Here is an 18009-nt window from a genome sequence, read left to right as displayed (position 1 = left end):
TATTTTCGAATGGTGAGGTCATGTGACTCTCAACCAGAAAGTAGGTAGGAACATTTTGACATGGTTGAGGCTCTCTATCGTCACGAACTGATGCCTATCAACCTTATCTCTGTAAGGAATTTTATCCTCTAGGATGATGGAGACTTGCGCATCAGTGTCATCGAAAGCTCGGACCTGGTGGGAAGGATAGCGACCTCTTGGAGGTGCGACAAATATGGGGCCCTGAGCAGGGGGGCCTAGAGAGGATGGATTTGTCATGGCCATAGCAATTTCAGAAACAGTAGCTTTCTTGGGGCATCCCGCCCAGGCAGCAGTGTGCCCATGCACTCTGCAGGTAACACAGAAACTCTTGCTAAAATCAGGCCAGGGCCTGTTGTTTCTGTTCCAGTGGCCGTTGTTTTTGTTACTGTGATTGGGTAGTCCATTTGGAGGAGTGGCAGCAGCTTGCTGAGGAGGATCTACCTTTGAGAGGCACTGCTCGGTGGTGTGACCTGGCTTGTTGCAATGCCCACACACAGGTTTCTGAGGAAGGTAATTGGGGCGCTGGGTAGGCTGAGAGGTGGCAGCAGGAGTGAGGGGGAGAGCGGGACGTATTTTCTTCTTTAAAGAACTCTGCAATGGATGGTGGGTATCATAGGCATCTACCCATTTACAGCATTCCAAAAGAGTCTTAGGGGCCTTGTCCACCAAGTGGGTGGCAAGATTAGGGGGGGCGTAGGCAAGAAAGTCCTCTAACTGGAAGAGTTCTAAGACCTCCTCAACAGATGTTGGGTTGGAAGCCTTCGTCTACCTATGGAGTGCCGGTGCTTTCATAGCTGCCCACTCTGTCCACGTCTGGTTAGCCTCCTTGGGCATTGTCCTCCATTTTTGCCTCCACCGGTCTGGGGTCAATTCATAAGCCCAAGAATTGCCTCTCGGACGAGGGTGAGATCGTGTCGCTCATTCAGGGGAAGGGCCCCGAACGCAGTCCGCCCTTTGCCAGCGTGATGCTTGCCAAGGAGGAGGGCCACTTCCTGAGGGGTTGGATTGAAGTTCCTGAACACCTGCTTGACATGATCGAGCCAGGTGTCGGGTTCGTTATCGTCCCAAGCCCTAATGAGGCCGCCCATACTGTGGAGGTGAGAGGGCGAAGGAGGCGTGGGACTCGGGGGGGCCAGGGTGGCACTCTGGACTGCCATAGGCAGTTCATGTGCCCTTTCTTTCTCCCTTTCAGCAGCTTGAAATTCTCTTTCAGCCACTTCTCTTCTTTCTTGTGCTTCTCTCTCAGCCGCTTCTCTTCTGTCTTGCACTTCTCTCTCAGCTGCTTCTCTTCTGTCTTGTGCTTCCCTCTCCTTCTCCTGTTTGGTTGCTCTCTCTTGGGCTGCTTCCTTCAGCTTATCATTCACCCAATTGATCAGCTATTCAGCGACGGGACCAACGGCTTTACGTGACTTCCAAACCACGTCGAGAGTGAATCTCTTCACCAGAAATACATCTTTCATCCTCAATGCATTACCCGAGAATCAAACTCGCGGCCACCGAGGTGGAACGCCAACACCATACCGACCAAGCCACCGAGGCACTTTTGAGTAACAATTACAATTTCGTTCGTAATCAGCTTGATTATTTTGAACCCATTTCTCATATTACATCCTGTAACTACAAATTCCGACTTACAATTATTTTTCTTTGTCCAAATGCTCCTGCGTTTTAAAGAATTTATATCAGCAAGTCTTCTATTCTATGTGAATATCTCTTTGTGATAAAGGAGGAAGCTTTGGAATGATATGACCTGGCGCTACAAATCTTTAGCTGATCTCTATTTCCAATCATAGCTCACTCAATACAAGGTCAGAAAATATCATGCGAAACTACAGAGCTAAAATTAGACTCATACTCCATATATCCTAAGATAAACTGCAAACCTTTCTCTTTCATTTCAGCTTGGAACTAGGAAAATTATTTCATTACCTTGGCCTATTTACTTTCCGTAACACTATGTTACGAGCATTCGTCAAGGAAATTTTCTCCTTTAAACTGAGTTATTTAATTATATGTTTTTCGGATCAATTTTTAAGGAATAATTTTCTGCTACTATCAGTTTTTCTACAAAAACCATAAACTACATTTTAGCTACATTATAAACACGTACAGCATTTCAGAAAATTTTCTATAATAAGCGTTGTTATTGGTCCATGAATCAAAATAAAGTTCGAAAATACTTTTTTTTACTGTGATTTCCACTGATATCAAGTCACTTCGTCAGCAATAAATGTTTTATATGTAATTCTCATGCATAGAAATTGAGGACCTCTGTTGCTAAAACACTAGGGAAATTCAGTTCTACCCAATAGCTCCTCATCCTCTTCTATACCACAGATAATAACAGTAGAAGTTAGCGATAACTTCAACGCCACATATAGCAGTAGAAATAAGCGATAATGTTAATTCATGTCATTCTTTTTAAAGTACACCTAATGTATACCGGTCTTTTGAGTAACACAGACTAAAATTATCTTCCTCTGGAACTTCTGAGATTTTATCTTTGCTTCGCTAAATAGGTAGTTATCTTCTGGAGACTGGACAGGTCAAATTATGTACCACACAATATAGGTTATAATCCCTTCACCCATTAGTATTCTCATGTATTTCTCTCTGACATGGAAATTGAGTCCATCTTTGATATGAGAAGTACCTAGTGAGCCCACTCCTCATTCAACTATACACGAACAACTTTGAATTTTAAACATATCACAGGTGTCAGTTCCTTATTTTTTTTTTTTTTATAACCTTGTAGGCTTATGTTATCTGTACTTGATATTGTATTTTTCTTGTTGTTGTATTTTTCTTTGTAGGCCATGTACTTCCAAGAACAAAAGATATTACTGACTACTTTGTATATTTGGTATTATGTGTCTTTGTGGACAAATTTCTACTAATTGTATATTTTGTCAATAAGATAACTAACTAACTATAAAAAGAAAAGAGTATTTAGTAATAAGTTTTTATTTCAGGGGAAACCTCTCTAATGTTTAAAGAATTTTTATGGCCAACTGCAAACTCCTCATTTAGCGGGGCACTATTGTCTAAAAAATCTATGGTTCATGATATTTTCTTACAAAAAAAGCCTGATATTGCACCTTATCAGTTTTCAATGATTATGTAACTCTTTTTTAAAATTACGATCAATGTTACAGGACATAGTGGTTGTTAAGCCAATTAAATCTTAATCTATCAAGAAATCACTTTCCTTTTGGGTCGGTTTACTTCCTTATTTAGCTATTTAGTCCACCATTGTTGTTCACCACATTACAAAACATCCCTCCAAACTGGCAATTCAGCTTTCTTTTCAGTAACATCTAAAAACGTAAACTTCAGGATAAAGATAAGTCTTTTACCACAAAGCAATCCACAGTTCAAAGTTTCAGTCGCTCTAATATAAATGAAAGATTCGTTTCCGATTTCTGAGTTGTGGAAAGTGACGGAATTTTCAGGTAACGTGATATTCAAGTCACATCTGTCAAGAAATGCTTCATTCTTGCTATACATGGATGAAGATGAAACTGATTTAGTGTCTTACATCGTTTTCTTTGACATAAATATATAAAACTTAACTGCCTTTTACATAAAAATGACGTGAAACAATAAAACTATTTTCATTGGTGTGTCTTTAAGAGAGAGAGAGAGAGAGAGAGAGAGAGAGAGAGTGAATGCCACATAGAGATGAACAAGCAATCAGATGGGCAAGGAGAATAACACTTAACTTCGGAAAACACAGAACCAATGAAAAAAATAAATTTATCGAATAAAATAAACAGGCCATTTCTCCCTCTAGTCATTTTTGTATCGCAAAAATAACTTCATCTTAAAACACAAGGAAAAGATCATAGGCCGCAGTGAAAAGGAGAGAGAGAGAGAGAGAGAGAGAGAGAGAGAGAGAGAGAGAGAGAGAGAGAGAGAGAGAGAGAGAAATCTTTGTTAGTATTTTCAGATAAGAATTAAAGAGCACTTCATATTCTCTCTCTCTCTCTCTCTCTCTCTCCCTCTCTCTCTCCAAATACAGATAGGCGTGGTGTTTAATACCTCCGGCATAAAGACCGAGTATATATTCTTCGGATTCGACGAGTCTAATCAGATATCCTTTGTCTGCCGAAACAGATACAAGAAGACGCCATGTGTTCCAAGGTGAAACAGCTATCTAGGCATCCTTGACGAGTCCATATCACCTTTTAGTGGATAATTAAGTGCAAAGATTAACCCCATATTAACCTGACTCGCTAACTTTCCTCTCTAAACACGTTAATAAATATTTAAATAATTTGATAAATTAAAACTCTGAGGTTTTTTAGTTTAAATTTTAACAATTATTCAAGATTAGTTTTATTCGCTATTTTTTCCACTGCTACGCATGCATTTATCTTTGTGTATTTACTGAAATCAAGATTTCTTATGATTGACGACGTTTATTACCTTCAACACAGATTTCGAAAATCCAGTTACATTGATCATATAATTTTTTTTGTGATTATCGCCTTTGACGTTTGATTACTAGACCAATTATATTTCAAATGAAGCTCAGGTTATATTAGAAAAACAAACTCCTTTTATACATTATCAAGACACCTTTGAAAGAAGTTAGAATATTAGGAACATGAGGACAAAAGCTTTAAAGAAAGACAGACTGTATCACAGTGAACATCACATGCTCTGATCACATAAACCTACAGCAATTCTCTTTTAACACAGAGAGAGAGAGAGAGAGAGAGAGAGAGAGAGAGAGAGAGAGAGAGAGAGAGAGAGATAAACCTCTTGAACCTATTATTACATCAACCTATATACTAATAAATGACTGACATCCTCTGTTTTCATAGTTCCTACTTGCATCCTTCTGCCTCGTGGCCTTGGCCATGGGACGCCCTGATGGTTCCCATGCCCCTGAGGGCTACGGATACAAAGCCCCTAAGCATCAGCAGAGCTACCAGGTAAACCTGACATTTTTTCGTGGGTTCACATCATGAAGTCAGGAGTTTTAATTAGAAATTTATTCCATCTTTAACAGATATTGATCCTTGTTTTGAGAACACATCGAATTTAGTATGACCGCTGAAGCTGATAATGTAGTTTATTTTTACCGATAAGCTTTGTCCATACATTAATAAACAGTTACAGAGTGAAGTCAATATATAAAATTTAATGTAATAAGTAAATACCAGGGATGAATCATTGTAAGTATAATAATTTCCTTTCCAACAGGAGGGGTGAGGCCATTCGACTACTCCTACGTCGTCAAGGACGCCTACCAAAACCTCGACTTCGGTCACAAGTCCACCTCCGACGGGAAGGTGGTGACCGGCGACTACCACGTCCTCCTCCCCGACGGTCACAATCAGACCGTCGTTTACACCGCCGATCACAACGGCTACCGGGCTCAGGTTGCTTACCACGGAGAAGCCAGGTACCCCGAAGCCAAGCCCTATGCCCCTGCCCCATCCTACGACGCCCCTAGACCCACTTACAAAGGACCTGCCCCAGTCTATGGAACTCAAGCTTCTACTTACTGAGAACCCGAAGCTCTCTAGGGCGCCTCCGATCACCGACAGCTGTCGAATATCTGTTTATTTATGTATTTATTTATCTGTTGTATAAATATAGCAAATAACTTTTCATTGTCTTATTCTTTCATTTTATTGAATCACTTGGGAAAGGTCACTTATCAGAAGTGACTGTGTTTACAGTTATTGGGTCGCTTTGTAAAGATTGAGGCCTTGGAATGAGATACCTGGAGCTAAAAATCACACAGATCTCTATTTATATTCAAAGGTTTACTTAGTTAAAGGTCAGGAAATCATACGAAAACTACAGAGCTAAAATTAGACCAATTCCTCTCATAGTCTAAGTTAAATTGCAAACCTTATCTTATCTTCTTCTGCTTGGAATCGGGAAAATGATTTCATCTTCTTGGTATATTTGCTTTCCGTCACATGACTACGTTACGATTATTCGTAATGGAAACAAACTCATTTCTGTTGAATTATTCGATTACATATATTTTCTGCTGAATTTAGGGAATACTTTGTTGCTATTTACAGCATATGTTATACAAATAGGTACATGTTCATTTTTAGCAAGGTTATAAACATGTATTGCATTTCGGAAAATTTTCTATAATAAGCTGTTAAATTTACATGTACACATAAATCGAGTTGTCGCATATCCTTCTGCCCGCGCCGCAAATCCATCCGCCAAGGTAAGTAGTTACACCCGAAACAGCTCACGGCCTCGTGTGCCCCGATCACGACCCCGACCCAAAAAGCCATGCGACCTCCCCAGTCGCCTCTTGCTGTCCTTCCCGACATGGCTTCGTCCTCGTGCCCTCCCGCGACCTCGTGCGATCCCACCCACGAACAGTTTGCCGCGGCCGATCCGGTCTCGTTAATTGATTTGATGCTTCTATGTAATGACGAAAGGTCATTATTAATATTTTTAATGAAAAGTGGCCTTATTGGCGATTTTAGCAGTCAGTGTGATAAGTGTGAAGAAGGCACATTCGGCCTGGTCAAGCATGGCGAAACCTTCCAGTGGTGGTGTAATGTTCGACGATGTCGGAAACTGAGAGCAAATCCGACTGGCTCCTTCTTCTCGGGGTCACACCTATCCTACAAGACTATATTGGGCTTGATCCATTGCTGGATTTATGAACTTCCCCAGAAATATGTACGGATGACTCTGCGTATCGGTTCTGACCATACCATAGTTGATTGGTACAATTTCTGCCGGGAAGGTTGTATTGAGATTTTGGTGCAGGACAACCGGAAAATCGGGGGGCCAGAACACATTGTGGAAATTGACGAATCCAAATTCGGGAAGAGAAAATTCCATAAATATAGACGTGTCGATGGTTGTTGGGTCCTTGGCGGGATTGATCGCGAAACAAAGGACACGTTCTTTCAAGTTGTTCCCGATAGATCTGTAGAAACACTCCTCCCAATTTTAATTGAAAACATACATCCAGAGTCAACCATAATTTCAGATTGTTGGAAATCATACCACACTTTAAGTCAGCATTTCAAAACACACCTTAACGTAAATCACTCCCTACATTTTGTTGATCCCGACGATAAACGCATACACACAAACACGATAGAATCCACATGGCGGGTCTTGAAACGGAATGTTTTCCTTAGAAGTGGTACCGTAAAAAAATTTATATAGTTCATATTTTTCCATGTATTGCATTAAGAAGCGTTACCTTTCAAATGTAGATTGTCCTTTTAAAGCCTGTTTTTAGAATTAGTTAAACTTGCTTATCCATTAAATAGAGTAGTTTCAACACCCGTCAAAATGCGGTCTAATTCCACTGAAACGCAACAATCATTGATAGATCGCTCCACCCAAACGGATCCGTTCAAAACACGAGTGTTTGTTCCCCCAATTTCATCCGGCCCGATCCCGCCAAAATCACTCCATCCAGCCCCGAAGAGAGGAAGATTCGAGCCGTACCAATCTTTGTCTGACGATTCCGATTTCCAACCAACCTTAATTCCACCCGTCCGACTTGCCTGCCGATTCCGATTTCCAACCCAACAAAGGTAAGTCCAGTTTTATACTTTTTATTTTCTTGCCAGAACATACGAGCTTGCCAAGAATCTTTAAAAATGTCAGCAAGGCGCGAAACTCATTTTTTGTTTTTTGGGTGTATGCATATTTTTCTTGCCAGAACATACGAGCTTGCCAAGAATATTACTGTAACCCCTGTGGCTAGCGCGCGCAGCGCAACATTACCTCTTGCCAAAACATGTCGTGCCTGCCAAGAATCTTTAAAAATGCGAATAAGGAGCGAAGCGCCATTCCGCTACGGCCTTACTGACAGCACACATGTCTCGATTGATTCAAGAATCTTTAAAAATGTTGGCACACATAAATCGATCGTCCGCGGATATGTAGTCGCTCCCGATTTTTTTTTTTTCAAAGTAGGCAAACAAAACAGTGTTAGTCCACCCGTTCTAACTCGGGTTAGGTGGGTTCGTTTCGTTATGGTCATTTTTAGTTAGATACGTGCGTCTCTTTTTTTTTTTTTTTTTTTTTTTTTTTTTTTTTTTTTTTTTTTTTTTTTTTTTTTTTTTTTTTTGTTTTTTTTTTTTTTTTTTTTTTTTTTTTTTTTTTTTTTTTTTTTTTTTTTTTTATGCATCTTGTGTCAAAACGTTTGCTTAGGCTAACACACATATGTTCGGTCTACGAATGCAGAGTAGGAGGTCAACCACACAGCCGTTTTGTGGATTTCTGCCTCTTTCTCTTTTTTTCCAAAGTAGGCCAAAGAAAACAGTGTTAGGACACCCGTTCTAAGTCGGGTTAGGTGGGTTCGTTTGGTTAGGGTCGTTTTTAGCTTGGTACGTGGGTCTCTTTTGTTTTTGTTCTCTATGCATCTCGTGCCCAAACATTTTCTTAGGCTAACAGCTCTACAAATGCAGAGTAGGAGGTCAACCACACAGCCGTTTCGTGCATTTCCTAGTGCATTTTCGTCGTCTTTGTAACCCCCCACCAAAGAAACACCGGTTTCCCAATACATCCCCCCTTACCGTTTTCGGCACATTTTCAACTAAATCTAATATTCCATTTTCATTTCCGTGTCCGTGGCTTCCCCCACCCCACCCAAAACCCGCCCCGATCCCAAACTTCCCCCCCCTTTACCGTTTTTAAAAACTTTTGGGTATTCCATTACTGCACGTTTTCAAAATTAGCGCTAAAACATAAGTCCGCCGATTCTCTAGCAGAAAGTACTCGTGTCCAACGAATCGACAGGCGCTCCCATAAAACGTTCCAAAATATTTTTTTAGTGTAATTTCCACTGATATAAAGTTACCTCGTGGACAATAAATGTTTAACGTATATTCTTGCGTAGCATGGAGGAACTCTGTTGCTAAAACATTTGGTAAATTGGGTTCTACCCAATAGTCCGTCAGCCTCTTCTATTCCGCATATGACTGTAGAAATCAGCGATCATGCTCATTCATCAAGAGATTAGCCCTCTTCTGAAGTATACCTATCTGAAGTATACCTGTCTTCGTAGGATTGGTAACTAACAATTCGTCCCTAGTTTGATGAACTGGCGTAAGCCATTTTTTCCCATTCTGATAAAATACTTTAAAGATTTTGATATTCAGAGCTAATAAGTTGTTCATCTTTTAAGGAAGTTTCGTTGGAAAATGTGGCAACGCAGACAGCTGAGAGAGTATAAGAAATTGATACACTTTGGCTGGAAAACTCAAAATCTTAAAAAAAAAAAAAAATCTGATACGCCAGTTCTTCAAATCAGGGACGAATTGGCCCCCAATCGTTTCAGCAACATATGTTGAATTGTTCTTTCCCTACAACTAACTATTGAGATTTCGTCTCTGGTGAAGAACTTGGTCAATTCTCAAATGTCATTCAACCAATGTTATCCATGAACTTCGCCACAAACGTATTCACATTCTCGAGAAAGGTCAAACCAAATTATGCAATGGACTATATTAAGGTTTGTGTTCTCAGGTAATTGTTTCGGAAATGGATATGAAGTCATTTCGGTATACGGAGTACCAGGTGAGCCCTTTACTCATTAACTGTTAACACCTGTGATTTTTAAACATTTTTCCACCTGAGTTTATGCATATTGTTTGTTGCGTATTTGAGACTATCAATGATTTTCCATATTAGAGGAATCATGAACTTATAATTCAAGATTTCTTAGTTGGCTAATTACTATCATATTATTAATTGTGGCAGTATCGTCTATCGGCCATGGTCTTATCTTTTAAAGTGACTGACATTGCACAGTATATCAACTTGCAATGATTGTAATTCTTCATGAATTAGGATCAGTGGCACATGCCATTTCGGTTGTTACGTCCAATAATATGAATCTATCAAACAATCACTTGTCAGTCACTTAATACCCCATTCTCGTAAACAAATTAAAAAAAGGGGCACACCAAGCTTGCCAAGATAAATCTTTTAATATTAAGTCCTCTACAGAAGAAATAATCAGTTTTAAAATGGAAGATTCTAATGTGGTTTTTGAGTTCATGAAAGTGACAGCATTTTCTGGCAGCGAAATATTCAAGTCATGTCTATCAAGGTCGGCGTCAATCTTCATTGAATTGGATGTCAGTCTTTTCGTTTCTTACGTCGTTTTCTCTTACATAACTATTTAAAACTCCGTTGTCTTTAATATATGAATGGCGTGAATAGATAAAACTACTTCCATTCGTGTGTGGGTGTATAAGAGAGAGAGAGAGAGAGAGAGAGAGAGAGAGAGAGAGAGAGAGAGAGAGAGAGATCTTTGGATAACCATTAAATAAAACTGGCGTTAGCAGACGAACCTTGAACTGTATAAAAAAAAAAATAAATAAAAGGAAAGTGGGTTTGGGAGGGGAGGAGGTAGGCACTGGAACAGATTTATTTGCATACTATTTTTAGCTAGAATTAAAAGATCCTTCACCATTCTCTCTCTCTCTCTCTCTCTCTCTCTCTCTCTCTCTCTCTCTCTCTCTCTAATAATGCAGATAGGCGTGGTGTTAGTAGTACCTGCGGCTATGAAAATCATGTATATATTCTTCAGATTCGACGAGTCTCATCAGACATCGTTTGTCCGACGAAATAGATACAAGAAGACGCCATGTGCTCTAAGGTGAGATAACTAAATAATGATTCTCGATAAAACTGAACTTTCTGTTCGTTTTCCCAAGTTCGAATGGGTTTTTAATCTTTTTTAGTGCTTAACGAATAAAGTTTTAAAACACTTACACGATATAATAGTGTAATGATGTGTTTGCTATCCAAGCTAGTTAATAATTACGATCTTTCCTATTGACATATGTTAATCAATGACAGCTCTGAGACTTTTTAGGCCAAATTTGAACAATGGGTCAAACTATTGTTTTTTATTTGCTATGTCATCCACTATCCTGCATTTCATTTTAGTTGTGTTGTTACTGAAATCAAGATTCTTATAAATTTCATAGTCTATTGTTACCTTCAGCACGGAATTCGAAAATATAACAGAACTATTTATGTCAAATGTTTTTGGTGTGATAATCATCTTCGGCGTTTGATTACTAGACTAATTACAATTAAAAAATAAGTTAAGTTATTACATTAAAAAAAACACTACTTCTATATTTTTATTTTAAGAATATTGAGAATACTGAGAATGTGAAAATAAAAATGCAAAAATTAAATATTTTATCAGTGAAAGCATTTGAGCATTATATTCTCTGGTCACATGCATACAGCAATTCTATGTTAGCAGTGAGAGAGAGAGAGAGGAAATCTGAATCCTTTGCACCGAATCTCTAATGAATTCCTAACATCCTCTGTCCCCGCAGGTCCTAATCGTATCCTTCTGCCTTGTGGCTTTGGCCATCGGGACGCCCTGATGGTTCCCATGCTCCTGCAGGATACGGCTACGAAGCCCCTAGACATCAGCCGAGTTACGAGGTAAAAAAAGTTTTTTTTTTAAAGTGTTTAGACTCTAGACCTATAGTAAATCTGATTTTTTTTGTCTACAAAGAAAAAAACAATTAATCGTCTTTTATTTGTTTTTAAGTAACGATATGTTTCTTTTTTAACAGACGAAGACCCTAATGTAAGAATGCATTTAATTTAGTGTGCTGATGGAGATGATAATTTAAAATTATTTTTGGTCTGATATACTTCACCTACACATATACACATACACAATGCAGTCACGATAATAAAATCTTATTTAGCAAAAGTGCATATCAAGGAGTAATCCTTATAAAATGAAATAATTATTCCCAACAGGATGGGAGGCCATTCGACTACTCCTACGTCGTCAAGGACGCCTACCAAAACCTCGACTTCGGTCACAAGTCCACCTCCGACGGGAAGGTGGTGACCGGCGACTACCACGTCCTCCTCCCCGACGGTCGCAATCAGACCGTCGTTTACACCGCCGATGGCTACAACGGCTATCAGGCGCAGGTGGCTTACCACGGAGAAGCCAAGTACCCTGAAGCCAAGCCCTATGCCCCTGCCCCATCCTACGGCGCCCCTAGACCCACTTACCAAGCACCTACCCCAGTCTATGGAACCCCAGCTCCAACTTACGAGGAGCCCAAAGCTTTCTACAGCGCTCCCGAGTACTGAAGTATATCGAATATCTAATTAGTTCCTGTATTTATTCATCAAATATGTAAATAAAACTAACAACTATTCTATGGCCTTTGTTTTTCATTTGGTTTAGTGCTTATGAAATCACATAGAAGAGGATGTCTTTCTTCGCTGATTTTGAGCAACAATTACAATATCGCTCTAACCAGCTAGATTATTTTGAACCCATCTTTCATATTACATCCTGTGACTACAAATTCCGACTTACAAATATATTTTTCATTGTGCAAAAGCTCTTGAGTTTTCAATAATTTAAATCAGCGAGTCTTCTTTTCCATCTGAAGATTTCTTTGTGGTAAAGGAGGAGGCCTAGGAGTGACATTAACTGGCGCTACAAATCTTTAGCTGATCTCTATTTACAATCATAGATCACTCAATATAAGGTCAGAAAATATCAGAGCCAAAATTAGACTCATACTCTATATATCCTAAGATAAACTGCAAACCTTTCTCTTTCATTTCGGATTGGAACTTGGAAAATGATTTCATTATCTTGGCATATTTGCTTTTCGTAACACTACGGTACGAACTTTCGTCAAGGAAATTTACTCCTTTAAACTGAGTTATTTAATTACATGTTTTCCCAATGTTACGGCCTCTGAGAGAGAGGTCCGCTTCAGGTTCGATATGAAATAAAAAAAAAAAATTCAACACCAACAGTTGAAACTGGGGATACGAATATAGAAAGAAACACTAACACAACAAAGGTTTATTTACAAGCTTACTAACAAAGATAAATGCAGAATGGTATCTCCTATTTACATAAAAAGGCAAAATCTTACAATGCGTGAACTGGGGGAACAGTGAGGTAATTCAAATACTTGCTGGCCAGTTTTGCGACTCGAAACGATGGCTTCACAAACGGAGAACTGCGATTGCCGATGTCTTCTTGACTCCGTATTGCAGAAAATAATGTCTATTCTTGATACTTGAAGGGTAGGAACTCCCCAAAACCTCTAGCAGAACGTCTCTTCTCTGAAGTCTCGCTCAACGTCGAAATAACTCAGTTGTCCACTCCTGAAGACGACTTGACCAGAATTCAACCAACTCTCGAGCGACTTTTCCTCTGATCCTTCGTCCTGGTTCCTTCCTCTCTTATCTCTCTCTGACGATCTCTGCTGCTGATCTGTGGTTCTTACTGAGGATCTCTCTGTGTGACTAACTGATGATCTCTCATCTCTGTGATTAACTGATGCTCTCTCCTTTCTCCTACTTCGTCCGTCGCATTTATAAGGCATTCTGGCGGCAGGGCCTACGGCGAGCGTCACAGACTCCCGAGATTACGGGAATGATTTAGAAGAATCTCGACGGAATATTGCATCATATTTCGCTGCGTTTCTCACGACTCTTCGGCGCCTGTTGCGTTCCACAACACTCCTGCCGATTCTAGAACCATCATGAGAACAGGTGCCTCCAACACACGCGCGAAAACCTCCGTGTGGCAGAACTTCTCGAAGATGCATTTTCCTTTCCTTTATCTTCCTTTGCTATAAAGCAATTACCTTGACACCCAGTTAATTTTTAAGGAATAAGTTTCTGCTACTGTCAGTTTCTGTTATACAAAAAGGGACTTCCACATTTCTAGCTACATTATAAAATTTTCTATAATAAGCTATACAATATGTATATTAGATTCAACATAGAAATTTTGAAAATATTTTTTTACTGTGATTTCCACTGATATCAAGTCACTTCGTCAGCAATAAATGTTTTTTTATGTAATCTTCATGCATTACATACAGAACCTCTGTTGCTAAAACACTAGGAAAATTCATTTTTACTCAATAGCACCTCAGCCTCTTCTATACCACATATAGCAGTAGAAATCAGTGATAATACTAATTCAATGGGAGATTCGCCATTCTTTAAAGGATATCTAATGTATACCGGTCTTTTAAGGTTGGTAGGTGACAAATAGCTCCGTCGTTTTAAGCAGCATTTGCTAAAATGATCTTTCTGTGGAACTTCTGAGATTTTATCTTTGCTTAAAAACTCTATCAACTAAGTAGGTAATTATCTTCTGGAGACAGGTCAGATCAAATTGTAGATTATACAATCGAGGTCATAATCCCTTCACCCATTAGTGTCTCTGGTAATTCTTTCTGAAATGGAAATTGCGTCCATCTTGGTATGAGAAGTGCCTAGTGAGCCATTCTTCATTTAACCTATAACCACGAAACCAATTCTTTGGAATTTTAAAACATATCATTAGTCCCAGTTCCTTGTTTGTTTTTTATAATCTTGTAAGGCTTATGTTATTTGTTATCTGATGTTTGTGTTTTTTCTTGATGTTGTAATTTTTCTTTATAAGGCCATGTACTTACAAGAACAGAAGAGATTACTGTCTACTCTGTATATTTTGTATTATGTCTCTTTGAGGACAAATTTGTACTAACAATTGCATAATTTGTCAATAAAATGACTAACTATAAAAAAATAAGAGTATTTAGTAATGACATTTTATTCCTAGGGGAATCCTCTCTTATGTTCAAAGAATTTTTATGGCCAACTGCAAACTTCTCATTACGCGGGGCACTATTGTCTAAAAATTCGAAAATTTATGAAGTTTTCTTACAAAAAACAAAAAGCCTGATATGCACCTTATCAGCTTTCAATGATTTTTTAAAATATTTTTAATTCACGATCAACGTCACAGTGCATGTGGTGTTACGCCAATTAAATCTCATTCTATCAAGCAATCACTCTCGTTTTCGATCTTATTATCCATTTTTAGCCAATTAGTGCAACATTTTTGTTCACCAATTTACAAAGCATTCCTCCAGACTGGTAATTTAGTTTTCTTTTCAGTAACATCTAAAAACGTAAGCTTCACGGTAAAGATAAGTCTTTTGAAACTCCGCACTCCACAGATCAAAGTTTCAGTCAGTCAAATATAAATGAAAGATTCTATACTGATTTCTGAGTTGTGGAAAGTGACAGAATTTTCATGTAACGTGACATTCAAGTGACGTCTGTCAAGAAATGCTTCATTCTTCACGTGGATGTAATTGCTTTAGTATTTTACGTCATTCTCTCTGACATAAATATATAAAACCTAACTGCATTTTACATAAAAATGACGTGAAACCATAAAACTATTTTCATTAGTGTGTGTTTGAGAGAGAGAGAGAGAGAGAGAGAGAGAGAGAGAGAGAGAGAGAGAAAGTAAATACAACATAGAGATGAACTATTAATCAGACGGGCAAAGAGAATAACATACTTAACTTCGGAAAACACAGAACCAATGAAAAAAATATAATTATCAAATAAAATAAACAGGCCATTTCTCCCTCTGCTCATTTTTGTATCACAAAAATAACTTCGCCTTAACACACAAGGAAAAGATCATAGGCCGCAGTGAAAATAAGAGAGAGAGAGAGAGAGAGAGAGAGAGAGAGAGAGAGAGAAACATGGAAGCGGGGAGGAGAGCGAGACACTGAAACCGCTTTATTTTGTTACTACTTTCAAATTGGAATTAAGGAGCACTTCATATTCTCTCTCTCTCTCTCTCTCTAAGTACAGATAGGCGTGGTGTTTAATACCTCCGGCATAAAGACCGAGTATATATTCTTCGTATTCGATGAGTCTCATCAGATATCGTTTGTCTGCCGAAACAGATACAAGAAGACGCCATGTGCTCTAAGGTGAGACAGCTCTCTAGGAATCCTTGACGAGTCCATATCGCCTTTTAGTGGTTAATTAAGTGCTAACTAAGATTAACCCCATATTAACCTGACGCGCTAACTTTGCTATCTACGTAAACACGTTAATAAATATTAAAATCAACCAATAAATGAAAACTGAGGTTTTTTAGTTTAAATTTTAACAATTATTCAAGAACAGTTTTATGCCCTATTTTATCCACTGCCATGCAACATTTATGTTTGTGCATTTACTGAAATCAAGGTTTCTTATGATCGTCAACGTTTATTACCTTCAACAGATTTAGAAAATTCAGTTATATTATTAACATAAAAAAATTTTCTGTCGTGATTATTGCCTTTGACATTTGATTACTAGGCTAATTATATTTCAATATGAAGCTCAGGTCACATTAGAAAAAAAAACTCCTTTTATACATTACTTAGACAAATTTGAAAGAAGTTAGAATATTAGGAACATGAAGACAAAAGTTTAAAAAATGACAGACGGTATCAGAGTGAAACATATTGGACATCACATGCTCTGATCACATAAACCTAAAGCAATTCTCTTTTAACACAGAGAGAGAGAGAGAGAGAGAGAGAGAGAGAGAGAGAGAGAGAGAGACCTAAACCACTTGAACCTATCACCATTATTATTGCAATCAACCTACATGTACTAATAAATGACTGACATCCTTTGTTCCCATAGGTCCTACTTGCATCCTTCTGCCTCGTGGCCTTGGCCATGGGACGCCCTGATGGTTCCCATGCCCCTGTGGGCTACGGATACAAAGCCCCTAAGCATCAGCAGAGCTACCAGGTAAACCTGACATTTTTTCGTGGGTTCACATCATGAAGTCAGGAGTTTTAATTAGAAATTTATTCCATCTTTAACAGATATTGATCCTTGTTTTGAGAACACATCGAATTTAGTATGACCGCTGAAGCTGATAATGTAGTTTACTTTTACCGATAAGCTTTGTCAATACATTAATACAGTTACAGAGTGAAGTCAATATATAAAATTTAATTTGTCATAAGTAAATACCGGGGATGAATCATTGTAAGTATATAATCCTTTCCAACAGGAGGGGAGGCCATTCGACTACTCCTACGTCGTCAAGGACGCCTACCAAAACCTCGACTTCGGTCACAAGTCCACCTCCGACGGGAAGGTGGTGACCGGCGACTACCACGTCCTCCTCTCCGACGGTCGCAATCAGACCGTCGTTTACACCGCCGATCACAACGGCTACCGGGCTCAGGTTGCTTACCACGGAGAAGCCAGGTACCCCGAAGCCAAGCCCTATGCCCCTGCTCCTTCCTACGGCGCCCATAAACCAACTTACAAAGGACCTTCCCCAGTCTATGGAACTCAAACTCCTACTTACTGAGAACCCGAAGCTCTCCATGGCGCCTCCGATCACAGACAGCTGTCGAATATCTATTTATTTATTGTATTTAGTTATCTGTTCTGTAAATAAAGCAAATAACTTTTCCACTGTCTTTTTCTTTCATTTTATTGAATCACTTGGAGGTAAAAATCTACAACAGATCTCTATTTATATTCATAGGTTACTTCGTAAAAGGTCAGGAAATATCATACGAAACTACAGAGCTAAAATTAGCTTTTATCTTTTTCTTCTGCTTCGAATGAGGAAAAAGATTTCATCATCTAGGTATATTTGCTTTTCGTAATATTACGTTACAATTATTCGTCATGGAAACAAACTTATTTCTATTGAATTATTTGATTACATATATTTTCTGCTGAATTACGAGAATAGTTTGTTATTATTTACAGGTTTTGTAGCCAGATTTGAAACATGTATTTCATTTCGGAAAATATTCTATAGTAAGTTGCTAAATACATATCAATTTGAAAATAAAAGTTTCGAAAATATTTTAATGCAATTTGCACTGATATTAACTCACCTTATCGCAATACACGCTATATCTATATAATATGATATATATATATATATATATATATATATATATATATTTATATTATATATATATATATATATATATATATTATATATATATGTAAAATAATATATATATGTAAGGGTTACATTTAAAGGGATTTATATTCCATATATAAATAAGCTAATGACCTAAGGGGTCACTGTTGAGATAGCAAGGAGTGTGATAAAGGTTGATAAACAGAAAGCAAGCTAGGTTTTGGCTTATTGAATCAGCGACGCCCTGG

General features: G+C 38.4%; 2 protein-coding genes and 1 long non-coding RNA gene across 3 annotated transcripts; all 3 read left to right on the top strand.

Annotated features, from left to right (window-relative positions):
• Positions 1 to 986: 986 nt before the first annotated feature.
• LOC135224086 (pro-resilin-like) lies at positions 987 to 5540 on the top strand. Its single transcript, XM_064262996.1, has 3 exons — positions 987 to 1118; positions 4851 to 4980; positions 5233 to 5540. The coding sequence occupies exons 1-3, from the start codon at positions 987 to 989 to the stop codon at positions 5538 to 5540; spliced, it is 570 nt and encodes a 189-aa protein (XP_064119066.1).
• A 5045-nt stretch (positions 5541 to 10585) lies between these two features.
• Positions 10586 to 12152, top strand: LOC135224234 (uncharacterized). Its single transcript, XR_010316690.1, has 3 exons — positions 10586 to 10645; positions 11343 to 11454; positions 11782 to 12152. It is a non-coding gene; the product is annotated as an uncharacterized LOC135224234 (long non-coding RNA).
• Positions 12153 to 15748: 3596 nt separating this feature from the next.
• LOC135224233 (pro-resilin-like) lies at positions 15749 to 17227 on the top strand. Its single transcript, XM_064263089.1, has 3 exons — positions 15749 to 15794; positions 16504 to 16614; positions 16883 to 17227. Exons 1-3 carry the CDS (start codon positions 15783 to 15785, stop codon positions 17186 to 17188), a joined length of 429 nt encoding a protein of 142 aa, XP_064119159.1. The 5' UTR covers positions 15749 to 15782; the 3' UTR covers positions 17189 to 17227.
• Positions 17228 to 18009: the final 782 nt, after the last annotated feature.

Source organism: Macrobrachium nipponense, chromosome 10, assembly GCF_015104395.2.
Source record: "Macrobrachium nipponense isolate FS-2020 chromosome 10, ASM1510439v2, whole genome shotgun sequence".
NCBI classification, from domain to species: domain Eukaryota; kingdom Metazoa; phylum Arthropoda; class Malacostraca; order Decapoda; family Palaemonidae; genus Macrobrachium; species Macrobrachium nipponense.
Note: the sequence above shows the minus strand (reverse complement) of the source record. Positions and strands in the feature narration are given on the sequence as shown.

What these genes read in the sequence shown, in the direction of transcription:
- LOC135224086 (XM_064262996.1), top strand. Translation starts at nt 987, where the DNA reads ATGCTTGCCAAGGAGGAGGGCCACTTCCTGAGGGGTTGGATTGAAGTT. An exon ending in AGGCCGCCCATACTGTGGAG is followed by an intron (nt 1,119 to 4,850) that starts GTGAGAGGGCGA and finishes CTGTTTTCATAG; the next exon opens with TTCCTACTTGCATCCTTCTG. An exon ending in GGTAAACCTGACATTTTTTC is followed by an intron (nt 4,981 to 5,232) that starts GTGGGTTCACAT and finishes CCTTTCCAACAG; the next exon opens with GAGGGGTGAGGCCATTCGAC.
- LOC135224233 (XM_064263089.1), top strand. An exon ending in AGCATCAGCAGAGCTACCAG is followed by an intron (nt 16,615 to 16,882) that starts GTAAACCTGACA and finishes CCTTTCCAACAG; the next exon opens with GAGGGGAGGCCATTCGACTA.